General features: G+C 49.9%; 1 protein-coding gene across 1 annotated transcript; it reads left to right on the forward strand.

Annotated features, from left to right (window-relative positions):
* The first annotated feature begins 1,332 nt into the window (after positions 1 to 1,332).
* LOC135441686 (uncharacterized) lies at positions 1,333 to 19,011 on the forward strand. The gene is given in 13 exon segments (XM_064701233.1): positions 1,333 to 1,512; positions 5,445 to 5,565; positions 6,744 to 6,830; positions 8,998 to 9,234; positions 9,886 to 10,013; positions 16,008 to 16,047; positions 16,202 to 17,100; positions 17,224 to 17,274; positions 17,472 to 17,838; positions 18,482 to 18,562; positions 18,565 to 18,615; positions 18,618 to 18,656; positions 18,905 to 19,011. Coding segments are annotated over 13 exon segments (2,388 nt in total).
* Positions 19,012 to 19,368: the final 357 nt, after the last annotated feature.

Here is a 19,368-nt window from a genome sequence, read left to right on the forward strand (position 1 = left end):
CTGTGTGCACAGCCCCATTTTGTCTCCCTTCCTGGACTGTCTTCAGTGTAATCCACTGAAGTTTTTGAAGTTCCACACAAAGATCCCTCTCTCACCTCGTTCACCAGCAGTTTAAGCAAGCGTGCTCCCAGCTTTGTGCAGGTTGCTCCCAGAGGCTGGCTGTGGGCAGGCTGAAACACAGGAACTGAGTGCACAAGGGAACCTGGCCTCTAATAAAAGGTATGAATCCCACAGCACACCTGTTGGAGATTTTTTCAGGGATGGCTTGGAAGGCAGCTGTGGGGGACAGGTTCTCGCAGCCTGTTTCTGTGAACAGCAGAGGTTCTCAGGTTGTTTTTAATTACAAGTAAAAGTGACAAACATGAAGGCCTTGAGAACCTTGCATATCAGAGTTCTCAGGCAGCTTTCTCATAACAAGTGGATGTTCTATCTTTGGCTGTTTTGGGAAAGCAAAAATAATTTTGAGAACCCAAATCTTGGTATTGGAAACATAAGGAGGGGTTGGTATGTTATCTCTGACCGATTGTGAGTTCAGATTTTGCAATATGCATGAAGTGAATTAACACTGTTATAAAAGGTGCCTGATTGATGAATAAACGGGAGTGATGCTGATCAATAAGGGTGGATCTCTCCCTCTGACTTCAATATATGGTGACCCTGGACGTTCTATTGCGGCGCCACGTGGAGTTGGAATGACAGGTCGGGTCTCCGTTGCAGCCGGGGCAGCAGAAGTGTGAAGAAAAAAAAAAGCGAAAGAAGAGACGCCGAGAGACGCCGTGCTCCAGGCGACCGTAACAGACGGGCCTGGCCGAAACGTGTGGCCGCGACCTTGAGAGAGCTGCAAAAGCTCGCGCTTAGAGGTAATGGGAAGGCAAGCCACATATGATCTTTTATTTGCTTTTTTACAAAAGAGACAGATTAAGGGGATGAATTTGCAAAAGGATTTAACGGGACTTTGGACTGACGGCTGTGCTGGGGGGATTTTCCTTGGCCTCCATGCAGTTTACGAGTTAACGGGATGGCGTGAATTTGGTGATTTATCATGGAAGAGTAGTAAACCTGTCAAGACGCTGAGCAAGCTATGGGGGGAGAGCCAGCACCGCAGGAGAAGCCGCGCCGCGGAAGCCGAGCCGCCGCAGCAGCAGGGAGAAGCCGCGCCGCGCGCCGAGAACTGAACCGAGCCGCGGGGGAAGCCGAGAGTGGCTGAGCAGCCGCGGGAGCCGAGAGCGGCGAGAGCAGCCACGCCGCGCCCCGCGCGGAGGAAGCCGCCGTGGCTGCAGCGTGGACAGAGCGCGCACTGCACCAGCAGTCAGCACCGGCAGCGCGGAGGCCATGCGGGGCCTGGCCCCGGCAGGAGCCACCCCGGGGGCAGTGGGGCCGCCGCGGGGACAGCGGAGCCGCCGCCGCGCCGTGAGACCAGAAGTTTTTTTCGCCCGCTCTGACATCACAGGGAGCGGAGCAGCGTGGGGGGTCAACCCGACCAGCGGTAGCTGCAACGCAGTCAACCTGCCGGCAAGTAAACAAAGAGCCCACCGCGGGGGGGGTTGGTCCCCCTTCCGACATTCGCGCCGCGGGAGCAAATAAACTCTTGGTAACTCTGCTCTAAAATGGACAAATATCTGCTGGTTTTTCTTGAAGGTTCCTGTACTTTTTAAAGCTACTTAAATCTGTTATCTTGGTTTATATGTATTTCATACTCATTTTCATAAGCTTTAGGTTTTCTTTTTTCCTCTCCTGCTCAGACTAGTAGTAAGCCAGGTGAGAGAAGACTGCTACTGTTCTGAAGTGGTTGATTTTGCTTGTTGATTGAAAACTTAGATTTGCAGTTTTGTGGTTTACCAAGAAATACCAGGACTCACTCTCTTCTGTCCCTTTTTCAGCAGTGTTAGTAATTCAGGGATACAAGTTAGTTACCAACTTAGAGTGAAGCTGAGAAAAGTGGGCACACTTTTACCTTTTCTTGCTGCTACAAACAGAGCCTTAGCTGTGAGGGGCCCAGGGCTGGAGTGCACTGGGCTAAAGCTCCTAGGCTCTTTCTCTCTGCTGTCTGTGCAGTTTCTGTTTTTGCCATGTCTGTGCTTGGCTGCAGGTAATCCGTAGCCTAAAATAAGACCCTGCAGTGGCTTAGGCTGCTTTAGCTTCCTTCTCTTAATTTTTAGGTACCCTTTTTTGAGTTTTAGAACACCTCAAGTATTCACTCTCCAATAATAATAGTTTCAAGAGGGTTTGCATTTCAGAGTGCAGACAGATCTATCGGGCTTTAGTTTGATCCTAAATGCTGCTTTTAAAGATTTTAAACAGTGTCTTACTCCAGTGGTATGCAATGTAGCTTTGCTGTTGCCTAGGACACATACAATGAGAAAAAAACTTAGAGGAAGAATTAAGAAATGAGAAATCCAGAGGTTTCTGATGACATGGGTTTGGCTCATGCTAAATTAGGAGTGGTACACATTTTGAATAAAGAAAAATAGTTTTGATATAGATTAAAAGTTTTATTGAATTACTGATATAGAAGGTAATGCATGAACACAAACTTTCAATAGTGTATGTGTTTTAAAGATTTAAGCTGAAAAATGTCTATTTTACACAAGGAAAACATCTGTTGATGTATTTCCTCAAAGAAGCATTTTATAAAAATGCTATATAATTATTTTTAAATAAGAATTGTTTCCTTTCTCTGGATCCAAAGGAAATGTTTCCTTTTAAAAGTGGTAAAGTGGTGTTTCCTACTCCAAAGCCACTTTTGAAAGTATAATAATAGTAGTATAGGTGAAATAATAAAATATTAAATAAATAATAAAATAAAATAATGATAAATTGTGAGGTAAAATAATGATAAATAATAAAATGAAATAATGGTAAATAATAAAATAATAATAATAAAATATGAAATAAATAAGATAAAATAATGATTAATAATAAAATGAAATAATAATAAAAATATGAAATAAAAAATTTGAAATAATTAATAATTTCAAATTTTAGTTAATAAAAGCAAGCACTGAATTTAAAATAATTTTTTCCACTTATCTTGAATAAAGTCCTTAGGTTTAAAAGTATTCGAAGATAAAAATGCTGCAGCAAAAACGTGGGGAAAGTTTTTTTAGTCTAGTGTTTTAGAATCAGGCCTGTAAGTAAGCTATAGTAAATGCTATATTCTATTTTTATAGTAAGTTTTATTTGTTACTAAGTAGTTTAAGTTAAATTGTGTATTAAGTGCCATTAAATGTTAAGTACTGTTGAGGTTAAGTTTTGTTAAGTTTTCTGCTAAGATTAAATTATATTAGGTTTAAGTTAAGTTAGATTCTGTTGAGATTGAATTATATTGGGTTTAGGTTAAGTTGGATTCTGTTGAGTTTGAATTGTATTGGGTTTAAGTTGTATAAAATTTAAAGTCAGTTGAGTTCTATTAAGGTTAAGTTCTGTTAAATTTAAATACTTTAAGTGTTTTAAGTGCTATTAAGTTTAAGTGATGTTAGATTTATGCTTTTATGATAGGCATTTATTTTATGACCTGTGTGCAAAGTGTTGTTGTTAGAGAGTTTCTAGTTAAAAGAAACAATTAGAAGCATTTGTGAGTAGAGTTGTTTTTGTTTAAAATATATCTGCTGTTTAAGGATAGACAGCAAGCTTTCTTTAGCTTATTTTTATGAATTATATTAGCACACCTGAGTTTTGATTAAGCTTTATAGATTTTTATGTTACAAAGGGTGTGACAGTTAGCCCATAGAACTTTTCTGATTCTTGTTTTAAGTTTTGTTAGAGTTAATTGATTTTACATGTAAGTTTTGTTGGTCTTAAAATAAGTCTGTTAAGTTTAAATATTTTAAGTGTTTTAAATGCATGCTAATTTTTCACTACTCCAAATCAACCAAGGACTGAGAAATAACCCAGCTGATGCCATTTGAGCCAAAGGATTACAGTCTGTAAAACTGATTTTGAACTTTCCTGAGAAGCCCAATTAAGAGGTGGATGTGAAAACTTCAAGGACACAAACATCATTTTTCAGACTTGCCGTTCGTTCGCCTCCTCCCCAGGTGCACATGAGGGAGGACAGCTGACAGCCTTTTAACCCTTTGGAGTAAAAGCCATTGCTCGGACCATGGCTGGGGGACCTTATAGAGATACTGAGTGTATTTTTGAATGCTTTGTTTGTTTTGCTTTGTATTCTTGGTGGTATTCAAGATACGGTCAGAAGAATAATATAGAGACCTAGCATACCAACCTTCTTGTGCAAAAAAAAGAAAAAAACGGGAGTTGTTGGAGATTTTTTCAGAGATGGCCTAGAAGGCAGCTGTGAGGAGCGGATTCTCACAGCCGGTTTCTGTGAACAGCAGAGGTTCTCAGGTTATTTTTAACTACAGGTAAAAGTGGCAAACATGAAGGCCTTGAGAGCCTTGCACATCAGAGTTCTCAGGCAGCTTTCTCATAACAAGTGAATGTTCTATCTTTGGCTGTTTTGGGAAAGCAAGAATAATTTTGAGAACCCAAATCTCGGTATTGGAAACATAAGGAGGAGTTGGTATGTTATCTCTGACCTATTGTGAGCTCAGATTTTGCAATATGCAGGAACTTGATTAACACTGTTATAAAAAGTGCCTGATTGATGAATAAAGTGGAGTCGATGCTGACCAACGCAAGGTGGGTCGTCTCCCCTCCAACTTCAATATATGGTGAACTTCAATACTCCATCTTGTCTTACACAGGCACAGCTCTGGCTACTCATTTCTATCCTTGTTCCTTTTCCTCTTGGTAAAGACGGTGCTCACCTTTCTTGGGGGGTCTTTTTTTCTCTTTGGAAAAGGAGGAAAACAGTTAAGGACTCATCTCTGCCTTCTCCTCCCAGTAGCTGCTTTTTCCCTTTTTCCAGGGAAAGGTGCCTGATAATGTGGCTGTCAGGGGACTGAACCTACTCTAATGAAAGCTGTACAGCACATTATATTTCAGAAGTCCACCTGTTAGTTAGGGAAATGGTCTGGATCCTGGAAGAGTTGATCAGAGCCCTGCACTTCTCCAGACACTGGTTCTGAGACAAACAAAATAAAACTTAGATCTCTTCCAGCCATAGTTTTGGCAAAATCATAATTGCCCTCAGTACTTGAGGCAACTGTATAGAAAACCGGGCATTGTAAACACCTGATTCCATTCAAAGCAAAGGTACTCTTTAGCATTAATAAATGGAATTGATTTAACGATTTATAGATGGAGAGAAACACCATAGGAACTATTCAAAAACCCCTTAAAAACAGAAGAAAATCTTGCAACCAGCATGAGGTTGGGCCACCATTGCAGTGAGTGGCCCAAAGGAAAACAGTGAAATTGTGCAAGCGAGTGCTGACCTGACAGAAAGGATCACTTTCATCTTTGACATTGCTGACTGCTACAGCCACTCTTCAAACAAGGACATTGGAATCCAGCTTTCACGTTGCTTGTTCTTTTCATAGATTTTTGATTATTTTGTCCTGAGAATATCTGACAGCCACAAGAAAGTGAAGCAGAGGGCGCTGGACGTGCTGGCTGAAATCACAGGAGCCCTGAAAGATGCCTTGAACCCGGTGATCGTTGGTTTGGTGGAAGGAATAACAAAGAACCTGAACTCAAAGGATCCCAGGGTTTGTGGGGCAGCTGTGAAAGCACTGGAAGAATCCATTGCTCATTTGGGTAAGGCTGAGCCCTGGCAGGTACTCTCCTCAGCTTCCTCTCTCTCTCTCCTGCACAAGAGAGCGCTGAGTGCCTTGACAGCTGCTCTTGTCTGTGGAACACTGCAGCTGACACCCACCAGAGGCTGTGCAGGTGCAGTCCTTGTGCACCATCCCCAACAGGCTGGAATGGGATCAGCATTTCCCAACAGTCCCAGGAGCCCTTGGCTCTGTGCTGCTTGTCTGAAGAGCAAGTCCTGGACTACAGCTCTGCTACAGTTCAGAGGCAAAGGAGGTTTGGAGTTTGCTTGGGCCCCGTCTGACTTCCCAAATGAACAGCTTTGCTGTTGGCATGAAGGGACACTGACCCATCAGAGCTTCTGCAGAGCAGCCACCTGGGAGGCTCTACATTAGAGGCATTAGCTGCCTGTTTTCCACTTTTCTTCTTTGTCTTCTGTTTTCAAAGGGGAACTGATGATTCACCAAGTACATTTCTTTAGAACAAACAGGTATAAACCCAGCTGTCAATGATGCCTTGTTCCACTTGTTGTTTTGCATGCGGCAAGATGGCCACAGCAATTAACTACATAGGCAAGGGCTGCTGTAAATTCCCTTGCCACACAGATTTATGTCAGCTCTGAGAATGCTGCACTGGGGGAATATGCCTGAAAAAAGGAGTGTTGAAGAGGCAGGTCTTCAATGGGAGTTTCCACTTTCTCCTCCCCAGCTGCTCTGTGAGCTCAGGAACTGCCTGACTCAGTGCCTTTCTGTGACCCAAGTATGGGGCTCTTCCTTTTTGCTCTGGGATGCAAAACCTTTTCACTGCTTCCATGTGACTGAACTCTCGAGGTCCCTGGTGTGAAATGTTTTAACACAGCTCCTGCTACAGCAGAAAAGTTTGGATTTCCAAATGTGAAAGGAGAGTTTTTCTTTTGGAATTTAAAACCCTGCCAAGCAGGCTGGAAGGAAAGAAGAAAAGGATTCAAAACCCAGCAGAAATGTACTTGATTTATTAAAATGGGGTTGGCCCTGCCCTTTCCCTCCCCACTGTCCTTTCTCCTGTGACCTGAGCAAAGTGAGCAGAAACATGTGTTTCCCTTGTAGATAAAGTGTCACTGCTGGAAGAGTTCAGCTACCAATGGAATCACCTGAGTGGCCAAGCCCTGCTGGATGTCACCGAGCGTATCACAGGTATGGCCTCCCCTTCTGAGCCCAGAGCTCTTCCCAGGGAGTATTTACAGGGAATGCCTGTGAGCAGAGCAGCTTCTCCAAACCAGGAGGTGCTGAGCTTGTCCCTGCTGCCCCATAGCCAAGGCAGGTGGGTTTGGCAGGTTTTCCCTGGCTGCTGCAGGGCTGGGCAGCATCTGAGATGGGGGCAGTGCTCGGCCTGGGGCTGAGCTCTCACTGGGGCATCTCAGAACCACCTCCAGCAAAGGGAGGGCTAAAAATGCCCCAGCTGGCTCCTCTCTGGGGAGCTCAGGGACATCTGTGATCTTTGAGGGGAAATGGTGGCAAATGCTGTCTCAGGGCATCAGTTTGTTTTGTCCTCACAGAATTCTTGTTTTTCTCTTGGAAAGTTTTGAGGCTGAACCGTGCAGAGCCTGGGGGTCACAGCTTAGGCCAGAACTCAACAGAGGTATCAGAGGCACGGGTTTAGTGCAAGGCAGCCTCTGGGGCACAGGACAGAAGCAGAGTGCTGAGGCTCCCTGCCTGTGCTGTCACAGTGGCCTTGGACTGAGCCTTTCAGGGTGTGCAAACTGTGTCTGCCTGGGCCAGCGCTGTCCAAAATGCTACAAATGCAGCTGATAATTGATTCCTCAGAGGAGCTTGCTGTGTCAGCAAGAGCCAAGGAATGGAAAAAGGATAATCTCAATATGTAGTAGAGTAGATGATTGATAGCCTTGCTTTAACTGGGGCTAAATCCACTGCTAATTATGCCAACATCTTTGAATGCAAGGTTTAATACACTTTGTGTCTTCATTAGGAATCTCAAAAGGGCATGTTCAGCAATTGGGAATGTCAAAGGCCCTTAAAGAGCATTTGAATAAAGTAGATCTCCAGCAATAGGGAATTAGGTTTAGCAGTTCTTTTGATCTCTTTTTCAAATAAAGGAATTAACCATAAATTAGGGCTACTTTAGAAAAAGCAGATGTTCTCCCTGAGATTTAGCAGGACCAGACATCTGTTCCTCACGTTCAGTAGTCACCAATGTCTTTAATTGCATTTAAACTCAAATGAATTCCCATTTTAAAATGGGTACCATAACCCTTTCCTGCTTACCAGAATTGGTTTTGGTTACTTGCAGGAGCTCCTTCAATGTTTCAATGTTGATGACTGCTGGTGGATTAACAGCATAGAGAAAATGAAGTCTCTTCCCCCACAGAATATTAAATGCCTACTAGATAATATTTTGTCTGATCAGAAAATAAGAATGGTCTCCAGAGCATTTCAGTTTTTTTTTCTCTCAGCCAAATCTGCCAAGCAAGAAGCCTGTTGGTAGTAACTTTTTGTCTGTGTTTGATACAGTTCAGTTCAGAAAATGGGCCGAGATATTTCAGGAGCAATGTGAGAAAACACTCGTATTTTGGTTATATTTCAGTCCCCTGTATAGCATTTTTCTTTCTCTATGCCCCTGTTTCAGTGGACATTATAAGAAAAAATGCCATTACCATTCGGAGGGGAAGTGGCATTAAAATGTGGAGATGCCCAAATGCCAAGGCAATGAGTTCTGGGTAATTATCTAAGACGCCCTGAGGTTTGAAGCAGCTCTTTGTCGGAAGCCCCAAAAGCATTCTGCCAAAGACACCAGCTGGTCACTGATGTTTCTCATCCAGCTGTCAGGCAGCAGCCATCTCTGGTGGGCTGGAGTTTTGAGGTGTGTTCTAACCCTGCCCTTTGCTGAGTGCCACTGAGCACAGGGAAGAGCCAGATTAGACATTTGGCACTTGACATCAAAGTTACAAAAATGGAATCATCCCTTTTATCAGAAATCTCTCCATTTCCTCTCTATGGTGCATTTCCAAATCTTCGGTGTGGATCTTCTGGGTTTAGTCGACTTCTTAATGGAAATCAAAGGCAATTGGACATTTCATTCATTGTTCATGCAGAGATTGTGAAATAATTTAGTAAAGGTAGGAAGTCTGCCACAGGGACAAGGCTCTGGTTGGAGCAATTAGTGCTGAGGGGTTGGTGGTTCTGTTTCCAGGATGATCAGCTGCTTTGCCCGTTTCTGGACCAAGGGGCTCTGGGTGCTATTTTGCTGCTCTTGGCCAGAGAGGCTGGCAAGAAGCAGAAGCAGAGGCAGATCCTTGTTTGCAGTGAGGCTGGTGGGTAAGGAGCTGTGTCTCTGTCCCGGCAGTGCTGGTGCAGGGGGTTCATGCCAGGAGCCCTGAAGTCGCCCAGCGCGACGCCCTGCCCGTGCTCTGGTCCTGCCTGGGGAACAAGGCGCTGCCTGTGCGGAGCGCCAACGTCCGCACCGTGGCCACCAAGCTCGCCTCTGCCCTCTGCAAGGTGATGGGCACCCAGCTGAAGGATGTGCTGCCAGCAAGCCTCCACATGTGCGGGAAAACCTCTCCAAAATGCTGGGCCGGTGAAGGTGAGATGTTCTCCAGAAAGCTGAGGAAGCCTGAGTTGGACACCTCTGGATTTGCCTTTTGAGCTGTGCCAAAATGACGAAATCCTAAGGAAGGGTGTGCATCTGCCCCTGCTCTTCCATTGCCTTCCTACTCATGCATGGGGGGTCCTGTAGAAACTCCAGATGGAGGACAAGGTGAAGGCAATCATGGCTCAGCCTCACACAGAGGTGAGGGGGAAGCTGGGCCAATCTCTGCTGCAGGAAGGTCTGTGGCAGCCCAGAGAGGCTGTGCACATTGCCAGGAAACAGCTGTGCCCTGCATGTGCCCTGCAATGAGCTGTGCTGCTGCCAGTGCCCCTGAGCTGTGGGGCTGCTGAGCTGTGGGGCAGGCAGAGAGCAGGAGGTGCATGTGAGCTGAGCCATTCCTGGGAGCACAGGGCTCTGGGCTCCCTGCTGTCCCAGGGCAGCCCAGAGGCCAGGCTGTGCCTGTGCCAGCTCTGGGCAAGTGGCTCAGGGTTTGCCCTGGCCTGCCTCAGTGTCTGCCAGCAGGAGCATGTTTCCCTGTGCAGCTGTTTGGACATTTCCAGGAAATGTGTCCCAGGAATTATGGAGCTTCAGCTGCTTTAGGTTTGCATGGTGGCCTCTGTTAAACTTTTTGTCTCCACTTTGCAGATCTGACTGGTTACAGTCTTACTGAGAAGTTTTCTCGGGACACTTCTGATGTTCCCTCACCCACAAAGTCCTCGCCTCCCATCCAGAAGAGCTCACTTTCCTCCAAGCTCAGGAAGAAGCTGCCGCCTGTATGAAGAGTGTTTGAAGAATAGGATTGATGTGTTAGGCTTGATAGTTACAGATGTACATATGTTCTGATCTTTAGATGTAGTTTTGAATTGATGTGTTTTGATTTTCTTTAATTTTGATGATATTTTTAATTGTATATATTTTATTTTATGATGAAAAAAGTAAATAAATAAAATAAAATTTAAATAAACCAAGAGGAGAATGTGAGACCAGGACCTGCAGCCTAGAGATTATGGAGTGCAGCTCACTCAATGTGCCAGTGTCTCACCACATCCTTTCCTCATTGGGCCTCTCTCTTCCTCTTTGGCCATGCTTTTCTTTGTGTCATTTGTGCTGCTGCTCTTTGTTACTTGGCATTACAGGGCCACCATTGACCTTTTTGGGGGACAGTGAATCCAAAAGATCCTGTCTAGTCAAAGGTTTTCTACCTAGGTGTGTTCTGTGCTCACCAAAGGCCTGAGCAAAGAAACCAAGAGAATTGTGCCAAATCCCAAAGCTTTGCTCCTTTGCAATCTCCCACAGATCTGGCTCACAGGTGTCTTCAATCACAATTCCAGAGGTAAGAAGAGGCCATGTATTTTACCGGGAAAAGATGCGCTGCTTTGGCAAAATCACCTGTATGTATATTTACCCAGGACAGCAGTGCAGTTGTTTGCACCTTGTTTGCAGAAGGATGAGTGCACTGGGAGGCCAATAACAAGTGACAAGGGTTCCTCCAATCTGCACTGCAGCCTGGCTGCCATTCAGCCCAGAGCTAGGGGATCATTTGTTCCCATGGACCAGTGCTTGCCAGTGGAATCAATTCCTGCACAGCTGGAAGAAGCAATTCTGGATTCAGCTCCAGCTGTTGGTAGGCTGCATGATCATTGACAATGCTGCTCTTCCAGAAATTATTCTGCAGTTTCCTTTCATAGTCATTTGAAGCTTTTAAACTTCACATTTCAATTTGCTTTGCCTTAGGGAAAAACACTTCTGGGCCCAGTGCAAACTGTAACCTTTTGACAGCAAAGTCCTCATGGTTGCCAGCTTCTGATGTTACACAATGTCACCTGTCTGCATGTGTTTGCTTAGCTCTGGGTCTAGTCCCGGCCTAGCAAAGCCCAGGCAGGGTGGCACATTGCAGGGAAAACTGGTCCGTGAGCTTATGGGGTTGGCATCACCAGTAGAGTGAATGTGCCCTTTGGGGATTCCTCTGGAGACAAAATTAGAGACCTACTCCATGCCACAATATTCTCTTAGATCTTTCTAAAATATCCTAGAAAAGGCTGTGAAACTTCACACCTGCTTGCACACCCACTGTTTGAAGAGGGGCATTTTTGTCCCTCCTCAAAGTCATTGCTCTTGCACGTCAGAAATATGTACATCCACCAACAGGAATGATGCGTGGTCCTGCTGCTGCTGCTTCAGAGCTCTGGGAAGGTCAGACCTAGGTATTACCAATATGAGCACTTAATTTCCATTTCATGCTCCATCAAGCTGTCCAGATCCCAGGGATTTTTGTTTCAAAGCAGCCACTGCACCATCTCTAGGGAAGAACAGGAAATGGGAAACAGTGACTGCCAGCCTTGCAGGGGTGTGGGGGAAAACCTGAAGTGTCTGCATCAAAAGATGAATGGGAAGAGTGTAATTGCCAAAGCAAACGCTTCCTTAGGATAGCAGGAGCAGTTCTTTACTGCATGCTTGCATGAAGATCATTTGGGATCTCCTTTTTGTGTCTCATGCAGAAAAGGAGCTCTTAATAATACCACGCCACTTAAACCAGATTGGGACGCAGCTCTGTAGTGGTTCACAATGAAGCAGACTGCCTGCTGTGTCACTGCCAGCCCTGCTGAGCCTGGGAGGGACTGTAGTGTATCCCATGCCTGTTTCGCCTCCAAGCAGAGCTTGGTTTTCCTCATTAGTGTGGAGTAAATACAAGAGTAATAAAATGGACAATTAAACTGGCCATTTTGGAGGATATGCTCATGCTTTTACATGTCAGTCCTGCACCTCATGCTCCCACGGCTTGTTACTCATCATAAAGTATTTTAACAAAAAAACCTCAGCTCTCATGTTACATCTGAATAAAACTGCATCAGATCATCAAGAATTCTGCTGTCAGGAACAAGACAAGAGCCTTCCGACACTCACTTGCAGCTGTCCTGGATTGCTGCAGCCCTTTGTGCAAAGCTGCTGCAGACAGAGTGTTTGGAGTTGGTTTGGGCCTTTATGAAAGATCTGTGGAGCAGTGTGCAGGGCTCTCCTGGCAGGAAACTGTTTGTCCAAGCCCAGGGACACGGTGCCGGCAGGAGCGGAGCGGCCCCGCTCCCAGCCCGAGAGTCTGTGGGCTGAGCCACGCCGGGGAGAAAAGGCAGCGAGGGGCTCCAGCCCAGCTGCTTCACTGCCCTGCCCGCTCCATGGAGCTCTGCCATGGGAGAAAGCCGATGCTGGACGAGCCCCCGAGCTTCCATCAGCTGCTGGAACTGCTCCGTGACAGCTCCTGTTCTTCCGAGAGAGACCCCGGCGCCTTCTTGTAACGCGTGTCATGGGGGGATTCTGTTTGTTAATAAACTGTTGGGGTTTTCCACTTTCATCTATCAGTAATAATTTCCTATTGCTGGAAAGGGTTGTTGGAACACTTTAGAGGAAACAATTTATTGCACAATATCCTGTTTGAAGTTGTCTCAAACTGTGTGAGACAGATGGCTTCACACAGGAGCATCCCCAAGGCTGCTGAGGGGAAGGCACAGAGGAAGACAAACCCAGTATTTCTGAGGGAACTCCTTGACACCAACCCAACATGAGCTGTCAAACAGCAGACCTGATGTTTTGAGACATGGGCCAAAGGGGAAACCTTTCAGTGTGTTTGGTCTAGGCTGGGTTATGCTCAGGGCAAAGGTGTGTGAGTGTGTTGGATAATACTCTTTTCTTGACCTAGAGATGGGGACACTGAGAGGTGTTTTAAAAACTTTTGTTCCGTTTTCAGTCTCATGAGAAGGGTGAGACAATACACATAATTCACGCCATCACAATCAGAAGCCAACTATTTCCTAATTACAGTATTTCTTGGTCTATCAGCTTTTTGCCATGCCATGTTGTAGATGCCCTAAAGCCAATTATTTAAAACTACCCCTTATGGGTCCCACTACAATGCATCTTTCATAGCTCTATTTTTCCAAAGTCTTATTTGCAAGGCCATCTTTTGAAACTTTTTTCTAGCTCCATTTCTCTCTCAACAATATCTGTCCTATTCCATGGCATTTTTAAGTTAGTATTTCTTGTCTCAAGATTTATATACAGATTCATACTGTGTGGGCCTTCTATTAGGCTCAAAAAGCTTTCTACAAATCCATTTCCCACATCAGTGCACTTGGCTCCTTCTCTCCTCATTGTGCCTGGCAAGCACAGGAGCCCAGAGCTCCTGCAGAACCCATCACAGCACTCAGTGGGAGCAAACTTGTGTCCAGTCCTCGCCTGGAGCTGTGGTGCCCAGCATTCCACCACATTGGAATGAGGAACTGTTCCCGCTCTTTCAGAAGGAGCTAAGGAGGTTTGGCCTTCAGGTCAATTGTCTGCAGGCTCCTGCAGTGCCTGGTGCTGCTCCCTTGCCAGAGGCACCCCAGGCCAGGGGGGCACATCTGGGCTGCTGTGTCTGGCTCTGGGGCTCCCTGTTCTGGGCAGTGAGGAGGAGCTGCAGAGGCTCTGCAGGACTGACAGGATGGGCTTTGGGGCTGGCAGGAGAAGCTGAGGGACCTGGGCTGCTGGAGCTGCTGAAGAGGAGGCCCAGGGCTCATCCTGCAACTGCTCCAAGGGTGGTTTCAGAGAATCCCAGAATCAGAAAGGGTGGAACAGGCCATGGAGATCATCAAGTCCAACCTGTGCCCTGACACAGCCTTGTCTCCACTGAGCCTCCTCTTCTCCAGGATAAACAACCCCAGCTCCCTCAGCTGCTCCTCCAAGCTCTTGTCTCAGAACCCTTATTGCCCTTCTCTGGACATGCTCCAGCCCCTCCATGTCCTGCCTAAATTGGAGGCCCAGAACTGGACACAGCACTCGAGGCGCTGCCCAACCAGTGCTGAGCACAGGGGAAGAATCCCTGCCCTGCTCCTGCTGGCCACACCATTCGTGTTCCAGGCCAGGAGCCATTGGCCTTCTTGCCCACCTGGGCACACTGCTGGCTCATGTCCAGCCTGCTGTCCCTCAGTCCCTGCAGGTCCCTTTCTGCCTGGTTGCTGTCCAGCCCCTCTGGCACCTTGTTGAGGGAGGGATGCAGGGAGGGAACGGGTCCAGATCCAGTCCTTCCTGAACTGTGGTGTTTGCTGGCACTGCCAGTTCCCAGATCTTGATATTTCCATATTCTGTCACAGTCCAAGTCCAGCAACTTGCTGGCAAAGAAAGCCAAAACCAAGCAAATACCTGGTACCTGCAGCAACCCGATCTCATGTTTGCTGACACCCCCAGTACCCAGATCCGGAATTTTTCAGATGCCTGCACAGCATAATTCCAGCAATTTGCTGGCACAGAAAATAAGCATCTGGCAATTTCCCAGTACCGGCACATTCTGCACCACGATCTGGCATGCGCTGGCACTGCCAGTGCCCACATCTGGCAATTTCCCTCTTCTGACACCACCCATGTCCAGAATTTGCTGGCAAAGAAAGCTAAAACCTGGCAATTTCCCCTTGCCAGCACTGCCCAATCTGGACTTTGTTGGCAGCAGGATCCCAAGAAAGATGGAAGGAAAGATGGAAAGAAAAGAGGAAGGCATCCAGACCCAGTCCTGCCTGGAGCCTGGAGCCTGAAATGGGCTGTTTGCTGGCACTGCCAGTGCCCAGACCTGGAAATTTCCCTATTCTGGCACAGCCCAAGTGCAGCAATTTGCTGGCACAGAAACCCAAAACCTGTGGCAGCTTCCTGCTACTGGGTCTGGCACCACCCACATCTTGTGTTTCCTGCACCAGAACCCAGATTTGGAAATTTCTCAGTGCCAGCAGAGCCCAAATCTGGCAGATTTCTGTCGCTGGCAATGACACCACCCAGATCTGGTGTTTGCTGGCAGCGCCAGCGCCCAGATCTGAAAACTTCCTGGTGCTGGCACAGCCCAAGTCCAGTGATTTGCTGGCACAGAAAGCCAAAGTTTGGAAATCTGCAGGTTCTGGCACCAGCACTATCCAGATCTTGTGTTTGCTGAGACCGCCAATGCCCAGATTTGGAAATTTCCAATGCCTTCACAGCCCAGGTCTAGCAATTTGGTTTTAGCTAGCTTAGGAAGAGAAGTTCCTCAGACTGTGACTTTCCTTTTTCTTGGAACTGTTTAAACCTGCTCTGGACTGAAAACCCAGACAAACACCGACAGCTCACACCTGTGGCCCACCGAGCTCTGGGACGCTGCATTCCAGCACCAGAGGGACTTAGAAGAGACCGAGTGAGCCAACTACAACCCACCAAAAGGACTTTCTGAATTTGCCATCTCTTCAGCACTGTCAGAGGTTTGATTTAATATTATTCATTTTTCATGCTTGTGAATACTTTACTTGTTAAATAAACTGGGGTTTTTTTCACTTTTCTTAAAGGGAAGTCTTTTCCTGACCTAGTAGGGGGAGGGGCTGCTTGAACTTGCTTTCTAGACGGACCCCTTTTGGAGATTTCCTCCCCAAATTTGCCCTAAGCCAGCACAAACAGTTACAATGAAAATTTCACCAGTGGCATCATTTCCTGGTGGCAAATCTTGTGACAGAAGCTTGACCTTGTTCTCCATGAGAGATTCTTGGGAAGAGCAGACAGGAGAAGATTCCTGGAAAACTGAAACAGCTTTCCAGAAGTGAAATGAAAATGAAAGAAACAATCCAAGATGCTTTCCTCTATTTATTTCTATGCTCCCCTTTTCCATGTTGCACTGCTTCTCCATCTCAGTAATTCCAGATGCACCTCACCTCTAAGATCGGTCACTTAGTGATTTTTAGACACTAAAATACCATGAGCCACACAGAGTTTTCCTTCCCCTGTTTTTACAGGAAAGCAACACTGGAGGTGTCAGTGCAGTCCTGGGGTCAGGTAGGAATCCTACCCCAAGGGAAGGTGGCCCGACAGTGTTTGACCCTCAGCAAGGACAATGCCCAGCAGCAAGCGAGGGGATCGCTGTGCCAGTGTGCAGGAGTCAGGGCTCTGCATGTGGGCTCAAGGCTGCAAAGTTCCCGTGTTTGGACAGACGGAGGGGCTGTCCCCGGGGCGCGCGGGGCTCGAACGTGGGGCTCGTGGGGCGAGCGGGGAACGGACACGGGGACGAACGGCCCCGGTGCTTCAGTTGCAGCGGCGGCAGCGGCGGCAGCAGCAGCGGCGGCAGCAGCAAAAGCAGATAGACTAGAAAAATCGTTCTTTCTCTTTCTCTCGTTCTTTCTCTTTCTCTCCCTTTCCCGGTGTCGGGCACGCTTCTCTCGGGGTCCCTTGCCCGGCGTCCCTCTCCTCTCCCCGCCTCCCTCTCCCCTGCCGGGCCGGGCCATGCCCCCGGCCCGCCCCCGGCCCCGGGCGGGGCTGCCCCGTGCCCGGCCCCGGCCGTCCCGCCGCGGTCTCGCCTCCGCCCGGCTCTGGCCGTACTGGCGGTGGCGCTGCTGGGCGGGCATCAGTGCCTGGGGCGGGGGCGGCATCGCCGCCCTTTGCCTCCGCCTGGCCCGAGCCCGGCCCCGGCCCCGACGCACGGTCCAGTCCCGGCCCCGGTCCCGGCCCCGGCCCCGGCCCTGGCCCCGGCCACAGCCCCAGCCCCGGCCCCTACTCCTCCCGGGGCCCGCGGAGGGCACACGCGGCGCGGCCGCTCCCGCCGCCTCCGCTGCGGCTTCCCCGGCCCGAGCTCCGCCGCTCGGCAGCGCGGCCGCCGGCCCCGAGCCTCCCGTGCCGCGTTCCCGGGAGCGAACGCCTGGGCATGGCCGGCCCGGGGCGGGTGAGGGGCGCTCGGGGGCCGTTGCTGGCCCCGGGCCGAGCGCTGACAGCCGCGTCCCGCCCGCAGGGACGGCGCAGGAGGCCCTGCAGGAGCGGTACCGGCTGGGATCGCTGCTGGGGCGCGGCGGCTTCGGCAGAGTCTTCGCGGCCACGCGGCTCTCGGACGGCGCCCCGGTGAGCGGCGGGGCCGGCGGCGGGCGCAGGAGGAGGGGATGGAGGAGGAGGAGGGCAGAGGGCGGAGGATGGGGCTCGCAGTGCGGGCGGCGAGCTCACCCCGCTGCTGGCCTTGGCTTGCAGGTGGCCATCAAAAGGGTGCCACGGAACCGCGTCCGGCACTGGGGCGAGCTGGTGAGTGAGCGGGGCCAGCAGCCGGGGCTGCCGGCCAGGGATGAGCCGGGGCCCGGCACGGTGGGAGCCGCCAGGACGCCCCGAGGGAGAGCGGGCGTGGGGCCAGCGCAGGGCGCAGAGCATCCCGGCCTGGCTGAGGGCTTCCCCAGGCCTGGCACGGCATCGGCCCCAGTGACGGCATCGTGCTCCTCCCGCAGCCCGACGGCACCAGCGCACCCCTGGAGATCGTGCTGCTGGCCAAGGTGTCCACTGGCTTCCCCGGTGTGGTCCAGCTGCTGGAGTGGCTCGAGCTCCCCAACTGCATCGTGATGGTGATGGAGCGGCCAGAGCAGTGTCAGGACCTGCAGCGTTTCATTGGGGCACGGCGGTTCCTGCCCGAGGAGGAGGCGCGGGAGCTGTTCCGCCAGGTGCTGGAGGCCGTGCGGCACTGCACCAGCTGCGGGGTCCTGCACAGGGACATCAAGCCAGAGAACATCCTGGTTGACCTGGACACCGGGCAGGCCAAGCTGATTGACTTTGGCTGTGGCACCTACCTGCAGGACACAGTCTACACTCACTTTGCAGGTGAGCCTACCCAGGGCTGTGCTCCCGCTGCTGACATCTCATGGCCCAACATCTCCCAGCCCAAGCTGGCTGTGGCAGCGGGGATTCTCCCTTTTGCTGCCAGTCAGGGCAATGAGTCCTCAGCTGAGTTGCTTTAGAGCAGGGCTGGGTTGGCAGCCATCTTCCAGCCCTGCTGGCAGCCTTTGCCAGCCACTCTGCCCAGGACTGGGGCTGGGCTGGGGCAGCCAGCTGGACCAAAACCCCCGTGGGTGGGGGTAGCAGAGAGAGGGGGGCAGAACCTGTGCCCCAGCCAGTTTGGTGTGCAAATGAGAGGAAGGGCTTGCACTACCCCACTCGCCCTGTTTCCCTTGGCTTCATAATATTTTTGTGGCAATGCAGGCAGGGAGGATAAGGGCATGTTTTTTCCCCAGCATGGAGTGGGTTTTTCCTTTGCATGTCATGGTCGGGCCTAGCCAGGGCTGCCCTCTTCCAGCACCAGAGGCTTCTTTTCCAACCCTAACTTTGTGCACAAGTCCCAGATGCTGGCGAGAGGGCAGTGGTCACCCTGTGTGCCCCTGATGCAGCCCCCGCGGGCCCAGGGATGCTGGGGCCAGGCTCTGGGAGCAGCAGCATGCCCCTGATGAACTCCATCTGTATTCCATAGGAACACTGTCCTACAGCCCCCCGGAATGGAACGACTTTGGCTGGTACCATGGCGAGGCAGCAACAATCTGGTCCCTGGGCATCCTGTGCACCAGATGGTCTGCGGGGAGCACCCTTTCAGGAGGGGCCGGAACCTCAGTGGGGCCAGCTCCCGCTGCCACAAAGGCTCTCTCAAGGTGGATCCTCTTCTCTGGGCACGGGGGGAATCCCAGTGCTGGGAGCCAGCAGCGGGCTCGTGGGCATCCCGCTCTGGCAGCTGCTGAGGAGGTGGCACATGTCCTGCTCTCCTCCAAAACAGGGAATTGGTGGGAAAGTTTAGGCCCAGCTCAGAGCGCATCCAGCATGGCCTGGGCATGGGAACAGTGGGGTAAAGCAGACAGGAGCCTTCTCTGGCTGACCATCAGTTTCTGCTTTCTCTCCCCAGAGTGCAAAGACCTGATCTGGTGGTGTTTATCCGTGAACTCCTTGGACAGACCCACACTGGAAGACCTGTTCTGTGTTCCTTGGATGCAGGATATTCCTCTGCCATAGAAGAAGGGAGAGAGCCACAGGCACACTTTGATCCAGGGCCCTGGTGAGTTCCTGCTCCACATACGCCTTGGCAATGAGAAGCAAAGGAACCCAGCCCTTTTTGTGCTGCCAGTGTCACTGGACCGGGGTCATGGGATGGGAACATGCAGCCCTTGTGCTGGAGCTGAGCTGCTCTGCCCAGCACTGGTGGCCGCCATCCCAGCTGGTTTTGCTTGTCCTGGTTCCCTGACAGCTGGGGCCCTGGGCAGAGCCCTGAGAGCCTGGTCTGCCCCCAGGGAAGGAGAAGGAGCCCCTGGAGAAGCTGTACGGTGGGGATGTGCGCTGCTGCTGCTGCTGCTGCGGAGAAAGCGAGGGTGA

The sequence above is a fragment of the Zonotrichia leucophrys genome, unplaced genomic scaffold (assembly GCF_028769735.1).
Source record: "Zonotrichia leucophrys gambelii isolate GWCS_2022_RI unplaced genomic scaffold, RI_Zleu_2.0 Scaffold_427_43307, whole genome shotgun sequence".
Taxonomy (NCBI): domain Eukaryota; kingdom Metazoa; phylum Chordata; class Aves; order Passeriformes; family Passerellidae; genus Zonotrichia; species Zonotrichia leucophrys.